Source organism: Syngnathoides biaculeatus, chromosome 5 (assembly GCF_019802595.1).
Source record: "Syngnathoides biaculeatus isolate LvHL_M chromosome 5, ASM1980259v1, whole genome shotgun sequence".
NCBI classification, from domain to species: Eukaryota; Metazoa; Chordata; class Actinopteri; order Syngnathiformes; family Syngnathidae; genus Syngnathoides; species Syngnathoides biaculeatus.
The window spans coordinates 31398082-31419009 of record NC_084644.1 but is presented as its reverse complement, the minus strand read 5'-3'; the positions used below and the strand labels follow the sequence as shown (position 1 = coordinate 31419009).

Here is a 20928-nt window from a genome sequence, read left to right as displayed (position 1 = left end):
TTTATCTACTATTGCTATGGGTTTTCTCGTGTGTGTGTGTGTGTGTGTGTGTGTGTGTGTGTGTGTGTGTCTTTCAGCTGTCCTCCTGATATCAGTTTCAACACAACAGTTATGACTGACTCAACACAAACCAGTTGAACAAACTTTTCTCTGGATTCTAGTCGGCACTCTAGTGGGATTCATGACCAAATGGAGCATCTCCACTGAAAAAAGTACAATGATGTAGAAGTTGCGATCTCTTATAGACAAGACTCCGAATGATTCCCCCCGCCCCCCCCCTATCTAGTTTGCACGTGAGTAGCTAAATGGCAACTGGAGATTCTTTCAGAAAAGTACCATGATGTTGTTGTACATTACAGTGACTAACACAAGAAGTTGCTTCTGTGCGAAATAAATTAACAGCTGAATAAAATTAGGCTCTGAAATGCAGTATAGCTGAATCTATTTTTTCACCTTTTTTCCAGGACCACCTATTTGTGGTAAAGGAGGGCAATAACTGATATTTGGAGCTGATATGAATTTGCACTAAAACAGGAAATACATACAAAAACTTGGAATCATGTTTAGTAAACTGCTTTATTGACATACCGGTAAGTTACATAAGTTGTAAAAGCAAACAAAAACAATGTGCAGGGAGTGAGTACACAGTGTGAGCAGCAAAGTCAACTTTTTTTTTTTTCTTTTCTTTCGGCTTCTCCCGTTAGGGGTCACCACAGCGTGTCATCTCAGATGCACACTCATATTTGTTTGGCACAATTTTTACGCCTGATGTCCTTCTTGTCGCAACACCGCTTGGGGAGTGGAGGCCCAAGTGAGAAACGAACTCACGATCCCTGGTTTACCAAACCAATGCTCTAACCACTGAGCTATGGGGCAAAGTTAACTGAATGCTATTTTTGTGCCTCTGTTCTTTCTTAGAGTTTAAGAGTAATCAGGGGACAACTTATAAAAGAAGTTTTCTTTCGTGCCATTAGCATTCAACATTTTGAAACATTTACCAACACCTACAGGACTCAAGTGGAACAGCAGGAACTCGACCACTGTACAGCGTGTGAGCACTTCAATCTTCAGCTTTGACTTTGTCTGAGGCGATTAACTTGTATAGTGGGAGTTGGGATTTAAAACAAGACTTCTAACACCTTACAGTGTAGTGTGAACACACACACACACACGCACGGGCACAGACCCGAGCTGCAGAAATTTTAGGTTGCGTATTTCCAGGTAATCCACTTTTACTGGAAACAGGTGCCATCTTACTGACACATACTTAATGCCGGCTTACTCATAAAAGTAATTACATTTTCACAGAGACCTGGATTACACGCGCACACATACACACATTGGTTGAATGTCGTTCTAAAGTACAAGTGCTCAGTTTCTCACTCTGCAACAAAACCATATTTATTTTGACTCCTTGCTGTTGCGCAGGAATGTTTTGGTGTCGGCAAGTGGGAGGTGATAGAGAAGCAACGCCATCTGGATGATTTATGACTGCTTTTCTTCTTTGCCCCTCCCTTTTTTTTTTTTTTTTTGGTTGCTTGTTGTTTTCTTTTTTTTTTTTTTTTTTTTCCCCTCATGTCCGATCTCTCCAGCAAGCCACAGTCAGGGAGGAACCTCAGACTTTTGGCCTACTTGCCTGGGTTCATATGTTGCAGCAGACACTTCTGCGGTGTGGCCATTTATCATCAAGAGGGTTCATTACATGCTTCCCTTTTTCTCATCTCCCCTCTGTGAGTCTGAGTGTCAAAAATGAATGTTTCTCTCTTTGTGTTTTAGGGGCATCTGGTCAGCAAGTGAAAGTGGAGCCGGAGGTGTTGTCGTACCCCGGACAGACTGTCAACCTGCTCTGTGCCTTTCCAGACACAACTGGGATTCAGATCACCCTGGTCAGATATATGATATATGTTATCAATGTGTTAATAGTGCTAATTAGTCATAGAATATGAATGTTGTAATGTAAAGTCCACATTTGTTGCTTTTGGAGGGAATTTATCTTTTTAAAGACTCATACTCTGCTGTTTACTCAAGACGTTGAATACACAGTTGTCATATAGCGCAAAAACCCCCAAAAAGGATAGTATAATCTGCTGCCTGACATTACAGCATTGTGATATTTAATTTTGCTAATTATTTTTTGTAGGTGCAGTTATGTTTATTTTTAGTTGAAGTTGCTCTGAAAGGTACATCACACAGATACAGTAAGCATGTGCGGTTATATTTAAAAATCCGATGTACTTTCTGTAGTAGGAGTATGAGCCCTGGAATTTGTCCAAAAATGCAGCTTTAAAGCCAAATGCCTGACTTTGCTTAATTTCGAGCATGAGTGCTTGAGTCTTTTTCCATTTGACCTGTTATGATAGACTTTTCCACCCAATTTCCAGAAGGTGCTACCGATTGAGTTTTGAGAACTAAAAAGGCCATTTCAATACTCCCTGGTATTTGGTCCCTACAAATGAGCTGGATGCTAAAATTGTGTCTCTGTGGTGATAATTAGTTGAAATTTATTGGCTTCAGTCACTATTGTCAATTGAAGGACAGTTGTGGGATTCGAGCCTTATTTGACTCCAGCATTAAATTTTAATCTAACAAATCATGGCTCACAGAAATAATCCTAAAACTAGTAATAGGTTTTTATCACATTTAGGCTTAACGTTTTATTACGCCAAACAATACTAAGCTTCATTTTGCTTTAGGGGATTGAGTATGGTAATGGGAACACTCGTTAGTTGCATCTCAATGAAGTGGAAAGTCTGTGGAAGCAGCTGAGGAAGGGGCTCAGAGGGGGAAGGGAAGGGGAGCTTGGATGTCGTACTGTTCCTGAAAATGAGAATCCATATTCATACCTGCTCCACCAGGTTTTTTGGTGCTCTCTATGCATCCGAGTGGAGTTTACAAGAAATTTAAATTGTCTGTTTTCTGTGAGAGGGAACACTGAGCGGAAATTGTCAATATATGTTAACCCAACCTAACGAGCGCTTAATTTACAGGTCACCTGGAGCTACGAGGCAAAGGAGGGAGAGAGGACGAATATAGCCGTATTGCACCCCACCTATGAACCCGACTACCCTGAATCGCCGTTTAAAGGAAGAGTCACCTTCATGGACAGCCCCCCCAATATGGATAGCCCCTCCATTCAGATCAGCAATGTTCGCATGATGGACGAAGGGAAGTACATCTGCGAGTTTGCTTCCTTTCCCGGTGGACACAAGCAGGGAATCACCCAACTGGTCATGCTCAGTAGGTCTCCATAGAAATTCTTTATTCTGTCTATCTTTATTGTGTCTACATGTGTAGCAATTTTGTTTTCATGACCACTCAATCATGGTTTAAAATAAATCAGGAAAAACTACAGGCTATCTACGCTTCAAGTAGCCTAAAAATAAATAGTTCTTTCTAATCAGTTCTTAACTGTGTATAGAGAAAATGTAAAGTCGTCAATTAATTTTTTTCTAAAGTTGTACGGAGAAAAGGGTCTAAAAGTTAAAACAAGAGTCTAGGCTTAAACCAAAATAGCAAAAGAATTATTGCGCAACATCCTGCAACTCAGATTTTTTCTTTTTTGGTGCGTGCATACTCTTTTATGAATGCAAGGTGTTGGGCAAAAATTTTGATGATAATTATTGGAAGTTGTAATTGAAAGGTGGTAGTATTTTATGTGTGTTGCTTATTTGAGAATTTGGTTGAATGTTACACATTAGCTGGATAGTATTTACGCATTTAAAAATTCTAACAATTACTCATAGGCGACAACTCACTCCTAAGCTTTGTTCAAAGCCTTCCCATAAGAGTTGAAGCTGTCACAGATGCAAAGGGTAGCCCAATATCCAATTGAACCATATGTATTCAGAGTAGGATTTCAGTTAAGATCATAATTAACTCAAGACAGGTGAGCAAATGCTTCTGGCAATAGTGTATATCCAGTTAGACTCTGGTGGCTTGAATATAGGTATCCCACTTGGTCATCAGAGGCCTTTTCCACACTACAACAATGTGGCTTTCTGAAGTAGGCACACCAGTATGAAGCCTAAATCCACACTTTGGCTGTCAAGTCAGACATTTTTTTTTTCCCCTCATCCTCACTAGTATTTATTTTTATTTTTTTTGCCATGAAATGCGCACACTCGTGGTTAAAGCTCTAAAGCAACTATACGAGGCTGACTCTCTGGTCCACAAACTGGGAATTGAATTGGGCATTTAAAAAAAAAAAAAAAAAAAAAAGCTTTTGTCTTGTCCTAGTGTCGTGTGGACACTCATGGCTGAAAATCTGGTGCCCTAAAACAGCCATTCCAGAGGACTCCAAAAGGAATATTTTCGGCGTGTAGGCATAGTTTGCTAGTTAACTGCACATTCCTATTGTGCTAGATAACCAGTGATGCAGAAGAAGCAGCTCAAATTCTTGTATACTGGGGTAGTAGCGATTTAAGCTGGGGTCATACTTCTCCACACTTTAGCACTACATACAGTAGTGCTCACAGCAGTTAGAGTAAAAAAAAATCTATGATGATGATAGAATTTACAGGATCTTTAAGGTTTGGCTCAGGTTCAGGGTGGGGGGTGCAATAGACTACGAAATGGATAATGCCAGTTACTGTTGCTGATGTCATGGCTTATAGTGCAATGGAGACTGAAATATCCTATTTAGAGATGATGTGGTCTGACCTTAAAGCCTTTAAGTCAAACAGAAACAGAAAACATTTCTGACAACCATGATAAGCAAATTTCCTTACGTAGTTTGGAAAGTCAGTCCAAACATCCAAACTGTTTTGGCAGTCTCTTATCATATTTTACTGGCCATTTTAAAGTAACTGCATGCAGAGAGGATATGCATTATCTACATATCAGAGTACCTTCAGAACTAGTAGTTTGAAATTGTGGCATCTACAGTATTATACCCAAAAATATAATTTATGAAGTGAAGTCATCTATGATGTTTGAGTGCATCCCTAAGGAAATGCTTAAATTACTGCATCTCAGTTGAGTTGACTCAAGTTACCAAATAAAAACTCTGATTTGACCTCTGATTATTTCTCTTCAAAGATGAGACATTTCTAACTTCCCAGTTTCCTGGACTGCTCCAATGTCAATCAAACCACACCACAGAAGCATCAACACATCCCAAAGGAGTCCAGTCCAGTAGTTTGCTTTGTCTAATTATAGGCTCGTGGGACATAAATCAACTTTGAGATTTTTGGATTACTTAAAAAGGCCACCCCACCATCGCACTAAAACACTTTTGTGATCGAATCTCAAGCTAAAGACAAAAAATGTCACATGAATGTCCAAAAGGAGACCATGGATGGAACGTTGACATTTTATACCCTTAAAATGTAAAAATTTTTTTGTTTTTACAACTATTGATCATCATGTGATTGACATTACACCTCTGGAGTTTACTGTACTGTAAAAAGTGATGAAAGTGTTCTCACTTTGTCTGTACTGCATGCAGTATATTTTTCTGCTGGAGAGATTCGCAGAGGCATACAAACATAAGGCTGTAATTATAGTTTCGTGTGGCTCTGTGATGAAGATATGCAGCCTCTTTATTCTGTACTACTCCTAGTTGTTGAGTTCCCTCAACTAGGGAGCGAAGTATTCGATGAATTGACCGTACAGAATTTGGTCGAGTGTGTTGCCTTCATTGTTGGTAAAGTAAAATCTCGTGTACTTTGTACTCTGATTCAACCAGTGGCACTGCTGATTCAGTCATGGTGTTAGCCAAAATGATGTATATAGAGTACATAATTTTTTTTTTCTTGTTGCTAGTAGCTATCAGTTTAAATGTACGACAAAATCTTGTTTGAACAAAATGGTTAAAACATGGCCGTTCTCTATAATGCACTCGGGTTTGGGCAGGCACAGATGCCTCCAATGTGTAGAAGAAGACTACTTTTAGCATGCATAGAAGAATCAACCTCAATGCGTCAAATCTACCTTAGTTACACATAAAAGACGAAACTACCTCTCTAGTGTGTGTAGAAGACAGCACTAGGTTTTTTTGCTTACCCCATTTTCCAAGCTGCACATCCTCACAAGGGTTGGCGTAGCGCTGGAGCCTATCCCAGGTAAGAAGGCATTGCAAGGTTGCTTCTAGCTTTTTGTCACTTGCAGTTGACGTTTACTGTAAAAAGTGATACAATAAAACGTTTAACGTATAGTTAAACACCAAAGTATTCAAACCAACCATGTATTTTTTTCTGCTAGCTTAATGTGTCAACATAATGTGAAAGACCATGGCTAATGGAATATAGCGTACTGTAGGTGTTGCAGTAATATTGAACTTTAAACAACTGCTATCAAACACACACTGAGTAGGAACTTACAAACACTGCACACAACAATACTCACAGGCATATTTTGTCTGGTCTGTGGGAACAATTATTACTGGATCTGAGTTTCAGACCTTGACTGCCTCTTCTTGCTCTTAATTACTGTATATCAAACATCTTCCTGTAAACCTCAGTGCTGCCCAGTATGTTGCGGCAAAGCAAATGAATGACACTGAAGGCCCACAACTCTGAATTCGGACCTACGTTTTGTGCAAAAACCCATAACAAACAAATCATTAAAAATATAATACAGTATATACTGTAGTGGGGCGTGAACGAGGAGCCCTGATATGCTGTAGAGGGAAATAAGCACCAAAACCAAGCACAAGTTGGAATTCCTTTCAATTTAGATCGCTCCACTGTGTTCAGTCTTGGATTCTCGTCAAGTCTTATGTTGCTCACATGTGAGTGTGGTCAGATGTCAGTATTGATCCCATCTTTCCATATTCATAAATGGGCTGTGTTCCCCAGCGTGTTTGCCTCCTCTGGAGGTGCCACAGAGGTTAAAAGCACATCCCAGCTGCAGTTTAATTGCTTTTATAAATGGTATTGTCAGATCAATTGTGTTCTTGTTAATGCAATACAACTGTTGGACTAACCTTGGCTCAGCACCAGTACGTCTGGTCTTGCTCACTTCACTTGCCAAAGCATCGGACCACCCCTGCCTCCTCCTCAGACTGCGTATTGATCCAGCCAACCTTGTGAGAGTCCATCTCTACTGTGATCATATTCCAGTTTAAAACCGGGTGAATGGGGCAGAATTGGTCCAGAGATAATTAATAAAAAGGTTTCTGAGTGGGATTTCTCTCGTGTTCTTAATTTTTTCATGTAGTTTCTCAGGAGGGTAGACTGAAAGGAGAGTGAAGCGACAGGGGAAAGGGTTTGCTGGGATAAGTGATTCATAATACAGGATGTTCTATGCATTTTGCATTTAAAATACAGCGGTGCGCTTATTTGAGTTTTATTCATTCTGCTATGTCACAGTCATATCCCGAATACTCTTTCCCCCTGAAATCAATGGAAATAGAAATGACATTAACCCTTTTCCAAAATTTGCGCAGATAATAGACTATATGCCTGTGAGTGTTATGTTGTCTGTCACTACTGTTCGTATTCAAACATCCATTGCTTAGGCAGTCATAAGTACCGTAACAATGATCGTTTTAATTCAGTGTTTTTGTTTGTTCCCCACTGCCCCCACGCCCCAATTGATTTGTACAAGTTACAGATGGAAATAGTTCAGTTTTTTTTTTTTTTTTTGCTGATATCAAAAATACCCACCATTTTAAATTAGCTAGTTTTAATTAGGTTTTAATGTAGGTTTGATGGGATTGGTTGTTGCTGTTCAAGCTACTGTAAAAGGTGTTTAACAAATATGCTTCCAGTATCTCAACATTGTGTATTAAATATAATTTAAAATTGTGGTCCAGCATTTAGCAAGCATCACAGAAGTTGATGCACATGATTTAAAAATAATCCATCTTTCCATTTTCTTCCGCCTATTTGAGGTCAAGCTGTGGGGGCATTAGCTATAGCAAGGAAGCCCAGACAATCCTCTCCGCAGCCACTTAATTCAGCTCCTCCGGGGAGAAACTGTGGCTTCCCCAGGCCAGCCGGGAGATATATTCTCTCCAGTCTGACCTGGTCATCATCGGGGTCTACTCCCGGTGTGACATCCACAGAACACCTCACCAGGGATGTGTCCAAGAGTGCATAATCAAATGTTTCATCTCATTTGGCTCCTCTCAGTGGGAAGGAGCAGTGGCTCAACTCTGAGCTCCTCCCAATGACCGACCTTCTCACACTACCTCTGAGGGAGAGCCGGACACCGTGTGGAGGAAACTCATTTTGTCCACTTGTATCCGGATCTTGTTCTTTTGGTAATGACCCACAGCTCGTGACCTTAGGTGAGGGTAAGAACTATACCCCGATCTGATCGGGCAATCCTCATCGGCTAATCGGCTTTGTTATTCGCCGATCTGATCAATGAAGTCATTGATGGTCGTCACACTGACTACTGTTGGGTGCATAAGCACAAACATCCAGGGATCAGATCCCCATGGTCCCTGCTTTCGGCCACTGCCTAGTTTACACTGCTGCACCCGAGCCCCCTTTAGCCCATCCCACAGGTGGTGAGTCTACGAGAATGAGGACCCATGTTACCCTTTCAGACTGTGCCCACGTGCACCCAATGGATGGAGCCCTGGCCACCAGGCGCTCTACATCTCGCACAACCTCTCGGCCTGGCTAAAGAGGGGCACCCTAGTGACCCCGGTCCAGGCAAGGGAAACCTACATCCATTTTTTTTTCTATCATTGAGGGTCTTTTAGTCATCTTTTGTCTGGTCCTTCACCCAGCACCTATTTGCCATGGGTGATCGACACTGCTACGATAATTATGCCTTCACCACAATAAGGAGACAGCTCAGGGAGTGGTGGTGGTGGTAGTAGTAATGCATTGCACTTACTGTGCTTTTATAGGCATTTGTTACACTTATTCACTCCTCAGTCACATCCCGGTACACAAGTAGCCACCGCTGCCCTGGGGCAGTCTGACAGAAGTGTGGCTGCCATTCTGCGCTACAACCCCTGTGACCACCACCAAACATCCCTCCACATTCATTGGGAGGCAATGCGGATTAAGAGTTTTGCCCAGGGATACTACGACGTTTTGTGCTGGGATCTCTAGTTTACCATTTTACCCAACCCACTTGTTAAACACTAGTTGAAGCCACCTGGTGGTTTAATGAAAAATTGTAGGGAAACATACACAAGTGTTTGCTCGGCAACATGACACTTATTTTTGTTTGTCTAGGACATCTAATTACTCAGATATTACCATTTCAAATCTCTTTTTTGTGTGTGAGTGTGTGTGTGTGAGTGTGTGAGTGAGTGTGTGAGTGACACTTTGGTTTCAATAGGTCATTCAGTTTTGAAAATTACCAAATCCAACTTCCACAATTAAACATGGATTTAATCTTTGCCCACCAGCAAAGCCCCAAAACTCTGCCTCCCCCTTAACTGTGGAAGTGGAAAGCAAGCTCATAGTGGTGGCACGCTGTGAGTCCCTCAACGGAAGGCCCGCCGCACAGATCCGCTGGGTGACCACCGCCAACGGAAACGCCACCACGTCATCCAAGCCGGGCCAGGACAACACGGTGTCGGTCACCAGCGAGTACCGCATGATTCCAACAGCGACAGACAATGGAAAAGACATCAGCTGTATAGTGTCTCACCGGACGCAGACCACTCCGGAGAGCTTCCAGATGAAACTCAAAGTTCTATGTATGAGTTAGAATTCCGTTAATTTGCTCATATTGCTTCCTTCAAGCTTGAAATGATTTATGGCATTCATTGTACTGTGCTATTTTCCTTCCTTACTCTCTGTCATCTCCTTTACTCAGATGCCCCCCAGGTGACAATAGTGGGTTACGACAATAATTGGTACATGGGCCGTACAAATGTGCTGCTCACCTGTCAGGCTACTGGCAACCCGGTACCAACAACGGTCCAATGGAAGTCGTGAGTATCAGAACATTTTTTTAACCCTTTAATTTTTTCTCTCCCCATCTCCCATATCCCCCCCCCAACGCTTCATCTCCAAGCATGCAATCATGTAGGCAAGTTTATTAGTTGACTGTACCGTTATACCATTTATTGTATGTTAAGCCCAATACAACTAATCAGCACTTTTTTTATCATTACCACTGCAGCTCTGTGCTGCGATTATGGAAAATAGCCACTTAATTTCTCATAATCGACTGTGACTTGAGGTTTAACCCTTCTCTAGTGAAAAACAATACGACTTGCTCTGTCCTTCTCCTCGCATTTTTCTTGTTACTATAACTATGCCTTTAAAAAAAAAATCAGAAAATGAGGAACTTGGAAATTAAAGTGATGAGCTCTTGAACTCTGGTCCTGACAATTCTGTTGTGTTTTTATATTGAATATTGAATTGAGGAAAGCAGAAGCATTGCTTTACTGATAAGATTAACAGTGACATATCAATGCACTGTACATTGTGCAAATAAAAACAAAAATGTAACTGCAAATTGTGAAATGCAGAATAATGATCGGCTGACAGGTGATGGTGGCCACTGATCGCCAAACAACAAGCACTAAGTTTTTCGAGTCCTATAGCTTTTGGCTTTTGACAATTCTTTCAAGAAAACATAAAGACCCAGATGAAAAACTTTGTTTTAAATAAGATTCAAATTAGACTGTCAGGCATTTCAGAACATAACACTTAAAACATAACCATGAAGAAAATGCATGTTTTTGGGATGTGGGAGGAAACCGGAGTGCCCGGAGAAAACCCACACAGGCCCAGTTCGATCATGCAAACTCCACACAGGTGGCGCTGGGATTTGAACCCCAGTTTTCAGAACTGTGAGGCCAATGCTCTACAGCTACGTGACCGTGCCGCCACTTTTAATTTCATGCACAACAATTTGTAAATCCCTTATCTTTTCTTTTGTTCCAGTTTTGATTTGCAATGGAAATGTGGAATTGCATCAGACCACCAGAAGAGTTTTAATCTCACAAAAGAGTTGGGGAATCCCTTGTCCTTCCTTTTGCTGTAGTTTTGATTCAAAACAGTTTAAGTATGTCATTATTATATCAGACTACCAGTGCACATTAAATCTCACACAGCCCCTAAAGGATGTTGATGCTCCCCTAGGTGGACTCACAGCACAATTTGAGAATCCCTGGTTTATGATTTTGCAGTAGTTTGTATTTCAACTGATGCAAATCACACTTTTTTTTTTTTTTTTTTTTATATTCACTGTCGCTGTGTGTGGGTGTGCTTGTGTGTGCTCCATCAATCAGGGCATATTCTGTGGATGTCAGGGTCACATTGCCAGGTTATAACATCAGCTGCCCAGTTCATAGCCCATTTTTAGATGTGATTGTAATAAGTGAGGATATATGATTCTGAGTATTTTTCTCTTCTACTGTTACTTGTACTCTGGTTAGGCTTACTTGTACTCTGTACTGTACTATACTTGTATTTGTTAGCCAAATACAAAAGGAGTGGTGAGAAATTGTGACTTTTAACCATTTATTGTATATTGCCTAATACACCAATTTTCCTTCAGTATGACGGGGGAGATGCCTGACACAGTGCAAATCAAAGACAACCAGCTGAGGGTGCTGAAGGTAGACGAGGCGGTCAACACCACTTTCGTCTGCGAGGTCAAGAACCGTGTCGGGACCGGCAGAGACCAGGTCACGGTCTTGGTCAGAGGTCAGTGAAATTACTGACAAATGCACATGCCCACTTATAAAGAAGCGTATCTAGGCTGGGTGATGGGAAGGGGGGGGGGGGGGAATTTTCACTGTGTTGTTTGTCACCAGAGACATTTATTGCAATTGTAATGATGCAAAAGTGGTTTGTTTTTTTTTCTCTCCACTGTGATGATTCTGAGCGATTCTTTTCATCATCCTCTATTTGGGAATACTAGCTGGTAGTATAGCACAGTTACAAGTCATGGAATCCAATCACACTTTCCACAGATAAAATCACATAGCTTTCCCCCCATCCCCAACCCCCACCCAAAAAAAACGTACATTCATCAGACGGGCAACACATTCTTTGTGTAGTCAGCTTTTATGTTTTCCCCAGGAATTGCCAAACAGACTCATACTTTGTCATATAGTGAAGGGTTAGAACGCGCAGCTACTCTGTGTGCTGTGTCACCTCTCATCTTGTGTCCAACTTTTAATTCCATGATGCATCCTTCTTGAGGAATGCTCCATCATGGCGTTCTCCCGTTTCTTTTTACATTGACTATTTCCCCTCTCCAAAGCTTTGCCTTGACAAGATTTATTTTTTATAATGAGCCTCCAATGTTCAACTTGTGAGCACCATGATCCCTACCCCCCCGAAACAAAATAAAAAATAAAGTAAATAGCAGACCTCTTTATCCTCGGCCCTCTGCCTTTTATTACACAAGAGACTTATGTAAAGCAAATGACCAGCGTTCATTAGTGGCAAGGCTGCAGTCGTTGGTAGTTTCACTCAGATGGAAAATGACTTTCACATCAAGTGGGCTTTTATGGTGCCTTGTATGAGCACCTGCTCCATTAGTCCTTTGATTGTTGAGAATTACAACTTTTGTGTAGAATTAATTACTTCTTAACGCAACTGAGGTAAGGTGGAATGTAGGACCTTGCTAATTCAGTGTCGACAAGTTTTCTTTGTAAGAAAGTACAACATGACAGCGAAGGTTTAAATCCACGTTGACCTTCTCTACGCACCTTTATTCTTCCCAACAGCATAAAAGTAGAACTTCAGAGTATTTCCAGAGAGCCAGGAATGGCAGACTAGGAATGGCAATTGATGAGAATTTAGCAATTCTCACTCAATTATCATCACTGTATTTTGATTTACTATTACTGTTCCCTGAAATGATTTTTGTTTTTTTGCTTTAACACTTTAAAATCTATTAGAAGATACCAAAATACCCAATACTTCGGGGTTAAAAATATAATAAATAAGTACATTTTCTCAAGTGACCAAAACGTTTTTTTGCAGACTTTACAAGAGTGTTCCAGAACAAATGAAATATTTGTTTTTAAAATGAATTGATAAAATTATAAACATTCAGACAAATAACAGTTAAAGCAGAGCTTCTAACTTTCTGCACACCTGCCAGTATATCAGTTGTTTGTTAATCCACCTAGTACATATTCTTTATATTTTTTTTTGTTCTCCATATATGACACTCTGGCTATAAACACTTGGTGCTCATTTTGCATTCAACTTAATCCCAAACTAATTCATATATAAAACTTTACTACTTTAATTATGTAAAAACCCACATTTGACCTGTTTTTCCAAAATACATTCTGAAGGATTATAGAAACCCACTTTTTTTAAACTGCTTCCGTGGAGTCCAACCTTGGTCCAAGCTCCTTTTGTTTTGTTTGTTATATTTTCCAACTATTTCCTTTTCCTTCTCCCTGCTTTCCCAGTCAAAGTGCAACCCTTTTTTTTTTAAGGACTCAATTAGCGAAATCGTCAGGCAGGCCAACAAAGAATTATTGTTAACCGGTTCTCAAAGAAATAGTCTGTCGGATGCCTGGAGGAAAGCACAACAGTACTGTCATATTAGAGAAACCCAACTCAACAAACAGCCGGAGACAAATTCCTTGTGTGTTACAAACTTGGCCATTAAAGCTTATTCAGATTCTGATGCCAGTGGCGGCAGTGTTGAAGGATGCTTATCCCTCTAATATTGGACAAATGCTCTTCTTTGGTGGCAACATCACAAGAATCATCCTTCCTGCATGTTGCCCTCATTAGTCTTTTCCCTGTCTTTCTTCCATTCCCTGGGCTCCCCATATGGTGCTCCAGCATGCGTCGCCCATCCCGTGGGACCCTTCTGTTCTGGCTGGGGAGCCAAGTGTGGGCGTCCTGTGTTGCACAAGTGATAACACCACCTCACCACCGTGGTTTTTACAGGCGAGTAGCATAGCCGGGGTGTAAATAAAGTAAAGGTCCAGGCAGCGCTCGGACAGAGGCAGGCGGGTGAGGAGGAAGATTGAGCCTTTTTATGGACTAAGAAGGGAGAGAGTGTGCAGCAGGATGAATCAGTGCCAACGTGCAATCCAGCGAAAGCACGAGGGGGGGGGGGGAAGAGAGAAGAGAGAGAGAGAGAGAGAGAGGAGAGAGAGAGAGAGAGAGGAGAGAGAGAACTGAAGGCATTTAAAACTCCCATGTGAGTCTGGTGCCACTGCATCGTAGCTGCAGAGCTATTGGTCTGCACTATCTGTGGCTATATAGCGTGTGTCTTGTCTCCAAGCCTCTCAGAGTGGATCAGTCACCCTTTGCTGCTTGAGCTGCATGCTGCTTCTCTTGCCATTTCACCATCCGCTACTCTTGCTTTCTCTATCTTTTTTTTTTTTTTTTAAGTATTTTATCCTCACGTTTCCCATTCTCTGTTTTCCACTCATACTTCATCCCTGCTTCTCTCTAAGAGCTCTGTTCAAACTTTCCCAAAGTTTCACTTGGCTGTCTTCTTCTTAGTCCCTCTCTTGTGGTCCATCACCTCCTTCTCACTTGTCTTACTCACCAGCAAAAAAACAGGGAGGGAGTCACCATGCATTTGCAGTGAGAAGAGAAAGATGGAATGGAGCCATGTTTGTTCAATTTGAAGAGAAGTTGTAAAAGGATTCCTTATAAGTGGGCAACCACACCTGTGGAGACTCATGTTGAAGTGCTACCTAAAGTGTAAAGCTAGGCGGACAGGCCTTCACGTGCCACATTTCAACTGACAGCTGCTGTATTTGACTTAATTGTTGTGATGAGGGATCACCACGACTGTTGTCGAGAAAGCAACAGAGAGACCGTAAATAGGAGCACAGCATGCCAGAACGCGCGTTTATGTGCGTGCGATTGACGTATTTGCCACACCTGAATCATGTGACAAGATAGATGATGGGCTGATCTCTTTTTTTGGGGGGGGTGGGCACCGTCACGCGATCAACCAAAACTGCTTACACATTGCACACTGATGTAGACAAGTTTAAGGGGGGCCAACAAGTATGAAACAGCCAGAACCTGCTAGATAGCAGGTCGTCCATCCCCCCTACCTTACTTTATGCTCCAAAGCTGCATGACATACATACTCATATAAGCTTACACACCAGCGTGCTTGTGTTGGGCCTTTGCCTGTGTTTCCTACGCTTTGTCCTGCACACCTGCAGCCAGGCTCACACAAAAATATCCATCCCACCTTCTTCTACTAGTTTGCTGACGTTTGCTCTTTAATTGCATCCCCTTATCTCAAGCGAGTTGACTTTCAGCTTCCGTGAGTCTCCCTCTGATCTCCCCCTCCGCTCAGAGATGAGACTTCTGGACCACCAGTGTTCTCTCTCCTCCCACTGCTACCCCACAATCCCCACCATCCTCCTTACATACTAGTATAGCTCTTTCTTAATCAGAGCTTAGGGGGCTCCATCCCTTCATCCACCCCTCTGCTCTCCACATCCCCAGAGGGTTCTTGTGCTCCTCCATCCGTCCTCCGTCTTAGTCTGTACAGTAGTGACTCAAAAAAGTTTAGATGACCTTCTGAATCTGCACACATGGTCAGAGGGGCTTTGAGCTCCACTGGAGAAAGACTTTCTCTCAATTCGATGCTCGTGACAACTCTGAGAAGACAGTGCAAGGGCAAAAGGGGGCGGGAACATCTTTGTCCTCCGGGTGGGTTCTGGTCTCTATGAATTTGTGCGTCTCCGGCCATGCGAGAGTTAGCTAGAGAACAGGTCTGCTGTAGCCAAGTCTGCCCGCGGAATCAAACTGGCCTTCTGCCCACCGCTTATTAACAGACATGCACATGCACCCCTCATTCGATATCTTAACATGCTTGACAGTAAATGCTTCCCAGCTATGCCAGAGGTGCAGCGTGGTGTGCGTCTTTTTTTGGAAAGCTGCAGCAGAGTTTACTTCCACTCCATCTCTCGAATTACTTTCGGTCACTTGGAGCTCATGATCACACTGGACAAGACTTCAAAAGATGTATGCAGCTTTCTGATTTTACTGTGTTGCAAGAGAAAGTATTTAATTTTTTTTGTGGATAAATTAGTCATACAATGTGATCTAATCTTTATCCAAGGCTCAACAATAACTCTACAATAGGTTACACTAACACTACACAATTAATTGTTTTGTTTTCATTGGCCATGTAATGTTCTTATTGCAAGGTGGAAACATTGTGAACCCCTTAACTCAAAGTCAGCCAATCAAGGGTCCAATCAATATGAAGTAAATCTTTCAAATTTGGCATAATTGTTGGGGTGCAAGGGTGTCACTGGTTCCTCTTTTAGCCACACCCTAATGAATAAAAACAAGTTGAGATGGATAAAAGAAATATAAATCAGTACAATGTAGTGCTCAGTCTTTCCACAGGTTTTTAGCAATTTTCAAACGTTTAGTGTATTTAGTAAGGTTGGGAATGATGGACTGATGCAACTGGATAAAGGCGAGAGATACCACTGTACTGGTAGCAGACGAGACTATCGATACACCAGGATCCTTAGATACGTCCATTGTAGGGCTATGGACGGGATATTGCGAAGCTCGGAATCAGTTGGCTGAGGGTTTTTTTTTTGGGGGGGGGGGCAATGCCCACTCACACAACCCTCGTGAGGATATAAGTAGCTCAGAAAATGGATGGATGAATAGAGAATCATATCGCTTCCATACTGAATCAAATTGTTCCGACCTTGGAGATATCGTTTTTTTTATTAAATCTCTACCTGTGTATCTTACACTCCATCGAATCAGTCTCGTGCCAGAGATTTCCAACCCTAGTCTTGATAAGCAAATCTATGAATTGACTTTACAGGGTCTATAATGAAATTGGCCGTGTTGATTTAAGGTTCCCTACCCCACGAATAACACCAGTTTTGAGATTTCCATTCTCAAGAAGCGCATTGGCTGATGTCCCTCGTGCATTACAGCTCTTAGAAGACCTAACATTAAGAATCATTAACTTGCATGAACCTAGAAAGGGTTGCAAAAATATCTCTAAAAGCCTTGCTGTTCATCAGTCCAGAAAGTTCAGCGGTGTTACTACGGTCCCTTGGAATAGCAGCCTGGACTGGAAAGATGACAATGTTCATGTTCACAAACATGAACACGTAACTTTGTGGTGTTATTTTAAGAAAATATTGTTAATTTCATTAAGGTTAGATCAGGGGTGTCCAAACTTTTTGCAAAGAGGGCCAGATTTGGTAAGGTGAAAATGTGTGGGGGCCGACTATTTAGCCTGACATTCTTTGAACCATTAACATTAAATACAAATTAACTTTTTGGGATTTTTTTTTTAATTTAATTACAAATGGCATACTTTTACTTTTACATTTTTTTTTACATTTAGGTTTTTACCGAAATCACAAACCACAAAAAATTAAGAAAACTATAAAGGATATCTAAGTTCATGTGAAACATTACATATTATTCACTATTATATGCTCACTGTAGGAAAAGTGCTGAAAACAAAACAATGATCACTGCATATTCAAACTGTGATTTTGACCATCACAAAAAAAATAATTAACTGAGATTTAAGAATTTATTCAACTCAGAGGACTTAACAAAGGTCTTGCCTACACTAATGTGAAGGGTGATACTGGGATCTTGACTGCAGTATGTAATGTAGTCCATGTCTGGCTCAAGAGCAGTGGTTTTGATGCGCAAGACGTCACGCAGGTGAGAGTCACTCAGTCTCGTCCTCATGTGGCTCTTGTTAATGTTCATAACGGAGAATGTCTTCTCGCACGTGTATGTGGAGCCAAACAAGCTCAGCATTTTCTTAGCAAATGTCCGAATTGCTTGGAACCTGCCTTCATCCAGCTGGCAGTAGAAGTTGACAAGAGGGAGCTGTTGGTGCCGACTGCGATGCTCGGCGTCACACTGCAGCTCAATGAGCTCCAGTTGCAGGTGGTCTGGAGCGTCATCAGGGTCCACGGAGAAAGGAGAGGATCTTCTTTTCAATAGCTGCAAAGTCCCGAAAGCGCTGCTGAAACTCCTCAACCAGAGATGAGATGTCTGCTGCATACTTTGTCATTTGCGCACTGATATTGATCTGTGGGAAACTGGTCACAATTTCCTGCAGCGACGGGAAATGTGCGGTATTGGGCTGCGCCTGTGACAGGTGTCTTTGGAAAAGTAGCAGCTTGGTCCGAAAGGCTTTGATGTGTGAATACAGTTGGCTTACCACTGCATTTTGCCCTTGAAGGCTTGTGTTCAGCGCATTCAGATGTCGCGTTATGTCAACTAAAAATCCCAAATCAGCCAGCCAAACAGGATCATTTAATTGTGCCATGGGTTGTCCCTTTTTAGTCAAGAATTGTCCAATTTCCTCCCTGAGAGAGAAGAAGCGCTGCAGCGCAGACCCCCGACTGAGCCACCTTACGTCGGTGTGATACAAAACATCTCCGTATTCAGCCTGGATGTCGAGAAGAAACTGTTGAAACTGGCGGTGGCACAGTGCTTTGGAGCGAATATAATTAATAGTCTTTATCACCGGTTTCATAACATTATCATATTTCATATATTTGGCACAGAGAACTTCTTGATGAATAATACAGTGGAGTTTAATAGCGCTGCCTCCTTCTTCGCTGACTTTGTTACAGACAAGGCTTGATAATCCACTCCGCTCGCCAGCCATGGCAGGTGCGCCGTCCGTAATAATCCCGGTGACTTTATTCCACTGTAGTTTCATGTCATCTACGGTGGAACAAACAGAAACAAATAAATCCGTTCCTCTTGTTTGGCCCTTCAGACTCTGGAGGTCCAGAAGCTCTTCACTCACGTTCATGTCATTGTCCACTCCTCTTAAAAAGATCAGTAACTGAGCGGTGTCGGACGCATCCGTGCTTTCATCGCACGCTAACGAGAAAAAGTCAAACTCAGTTCCTTTTGCCTCTAACTGTCTCTTAATATCTAATGAAACGTCTTCAATTCTCCGTACCACAGTATTACGAGCCAGGCAAATATTGGCAAACTCTTGCTTCTTCGCGGGACAAATTTTCTCAACCATTTTCATTACACAGTCTTTAATAAATTCACCCTCAATGAAAGGTTTGCAGTGCTTTGCAATCAGCGTTGCCACTTCGTAGCTTGCCTTTGTGGCATTTTCATTTGACTCACGGACTCTTGTGAAAAAGCTTTGCTGTGCCGTTAAAACAGCTTCCAGTTGCTTCACTTTTTCACCGCGTTTGTTCCCAGTTAGCTTGTCGTAGCTAGCATGTTTCGTCTGGTAGTGCCTCTTGATGTTGAATTCCTTGAAAACAGCCACAGTCTCTTGGCAAATTAAGCAGACACAGTTGTTTCGTATTTCAGTGAAAAAATACTCAAATTTCCACTTGTCCTGGAAGCGGCGGCCCTCGCGGTCAACTTTCCTTTTTTTGTTTACAGACGCCATGTTAGAAATGGGCTGGGCTGAAACGATCATGCAAGGTCAAGGGTCACGGCGGCCAGAGTGCGGCCACAGGGCTACTGCCATCTTCTGGTGAAATGAAAAATATGAAAAATAGCTTTTTGTACACATGTATTTTATACTGTGGTCAACAGTGCTGGCGGGCCGCATATTAGTGATTTTATAATAGAGGCCGCGGGCCGGTAAAAATTTGTCCACGGGCCGCAATTGGCCCGGGGGCCGGACTTTGGACATGTCTGGGTTAGATCGTGATAATATGATCCAATTAAGCAGAAATCCGGGATGCCAAAGGGTTCACATACATCATGCTACTATGTATTTTCTCTCCATCCTGCCTCCTAATTACCACTGCATACATATTGTGCCTAGTCTGTTTCAAGGATGTCCTCGCTTCCTAACCCACTTATTTTGATTCCATCGCCACCTTGCTAGAATGTGTCCACCGAGGGCCTGCGTGGGGAGCCCCTGACGACTCCATTACATTGCTCTGTTAAATCTTTATAAAGTGTTGTAACAAAAAGACAACATCCACTGAAGAATTGGCAACACGATTTGAGAGAGAAAGAGAGAGTCTCATAGCACTGACATGAGCAACACCCAAAAAACTAGAAATGAAGCTAAACCTGCATGGAGTCAGAATATTACGGGTATGTTTTGCTATCTGGCATTGTAAAATATTGACACGTATTGGCACTTTGATTAAAAGAAAAAAAAAAAGAAAAAAATACAGTATTGTATTTTCACTTATTATATATATATATATATATATATATAGTGATTTTCAATGTCTCAAACTTTCGCTTCATACATGCACCCCCAGTTAGTGCTTTTATTTCTTCAGTGCTTTCCGGAGTCTATTTGTTTAAACGTCATGTTTCACCTTTGTCGTCGTCCGTCCCCCCCCCACACACACACATACACAGGTTACAAACATCTGAAATTTTACCTTTATTTTTTTCAGTTTCCAAGTAATTGACAGCATTTTGGCAGGAAGTGGAGGGGAACAAAGGGGCTATGTGGTCTGACACTGACAAATGCATCCCAAAAGATAATTAAAACATTTTCCGTGCCAACACTAAATGGCAGCGTTCTGCCTCCCTAGACCTCTACTGAGGTGGAAAGATTGTGCTCCACGTATCAGTGCATAGGATTTAAGGCAATTTAAAACAAATGTTTGTCTTCAGATTATTACATATAAGTGAGTGAAAACATGCATTAAAACGTTTCATTGGGGGTGGGGGGTTATGAAATAAGGTAATGGTAACCATGCCAAAAGTAGTACCTGGAATTGATTATAGGCATAATAGCCAATAGCAGAAGATGCAGCATGCCTGTGTTCTTTTTAGACAGGATCTATCTTCTAATCTAAAAATTTTAACAAATCTGATGGAGTCAAAACTACAGCTGGAACAAAAACTTTATGGCAATATATCATTTTCTGCTCCAGTGCAGAATTGATAAACAAGTGTCATATACACATTATTATGACCAACATTTTTTATGCTTGATGTGCAAGAGTTCTTTTTCTAGAAAGGTTTGCCTTCTTGATATCCATGCAGTAGAGACTGTGTTGGGTAGATAGCTTGCTTCTAATGCTATGATTATCACCCAATTTCTGTATCATGAAATGACATCTTTTAAGAGCTGCAACTA

At 41.7% G+C, this 20928-nt stretch overlaps 1 protein-coding gene across 3 annotated transcripts in view; it reads left to right on the top strand.

The window, feature by feature from the left end:
* The window catches only part of si:ch73-22o12.1 (nectin-2), a 156930-nt gene that overhangs the window by 67277 nt on the left and 68725 nt on the right, over window positions 1-20928 (top strand). For all 3 annotated transcript variants that reach the window (XM_061819765.1, XM_061819764.1, XM_061819767.1), the window contains exons 2-6: window positions 1777-1886; window positions 2988-3237; window positions 9317-9610; window positions 9730-9847; window positions 11425-11573. In XM_061819765.1, the coding sequence (XP_061675749.1) occupies window positions 1777-1886; window positions 2988-3237; window positions 9317-9610; window positions 9730-9847; window positions 11425-11573 (921 nt within the window). The remainder of the gene's footprint in view (window positions 1-1776; window positions 1887-2987; window positions 3238-9316; window positions 9611-9729; window positions 9848-11424; window positions 11574-20928) is intronic.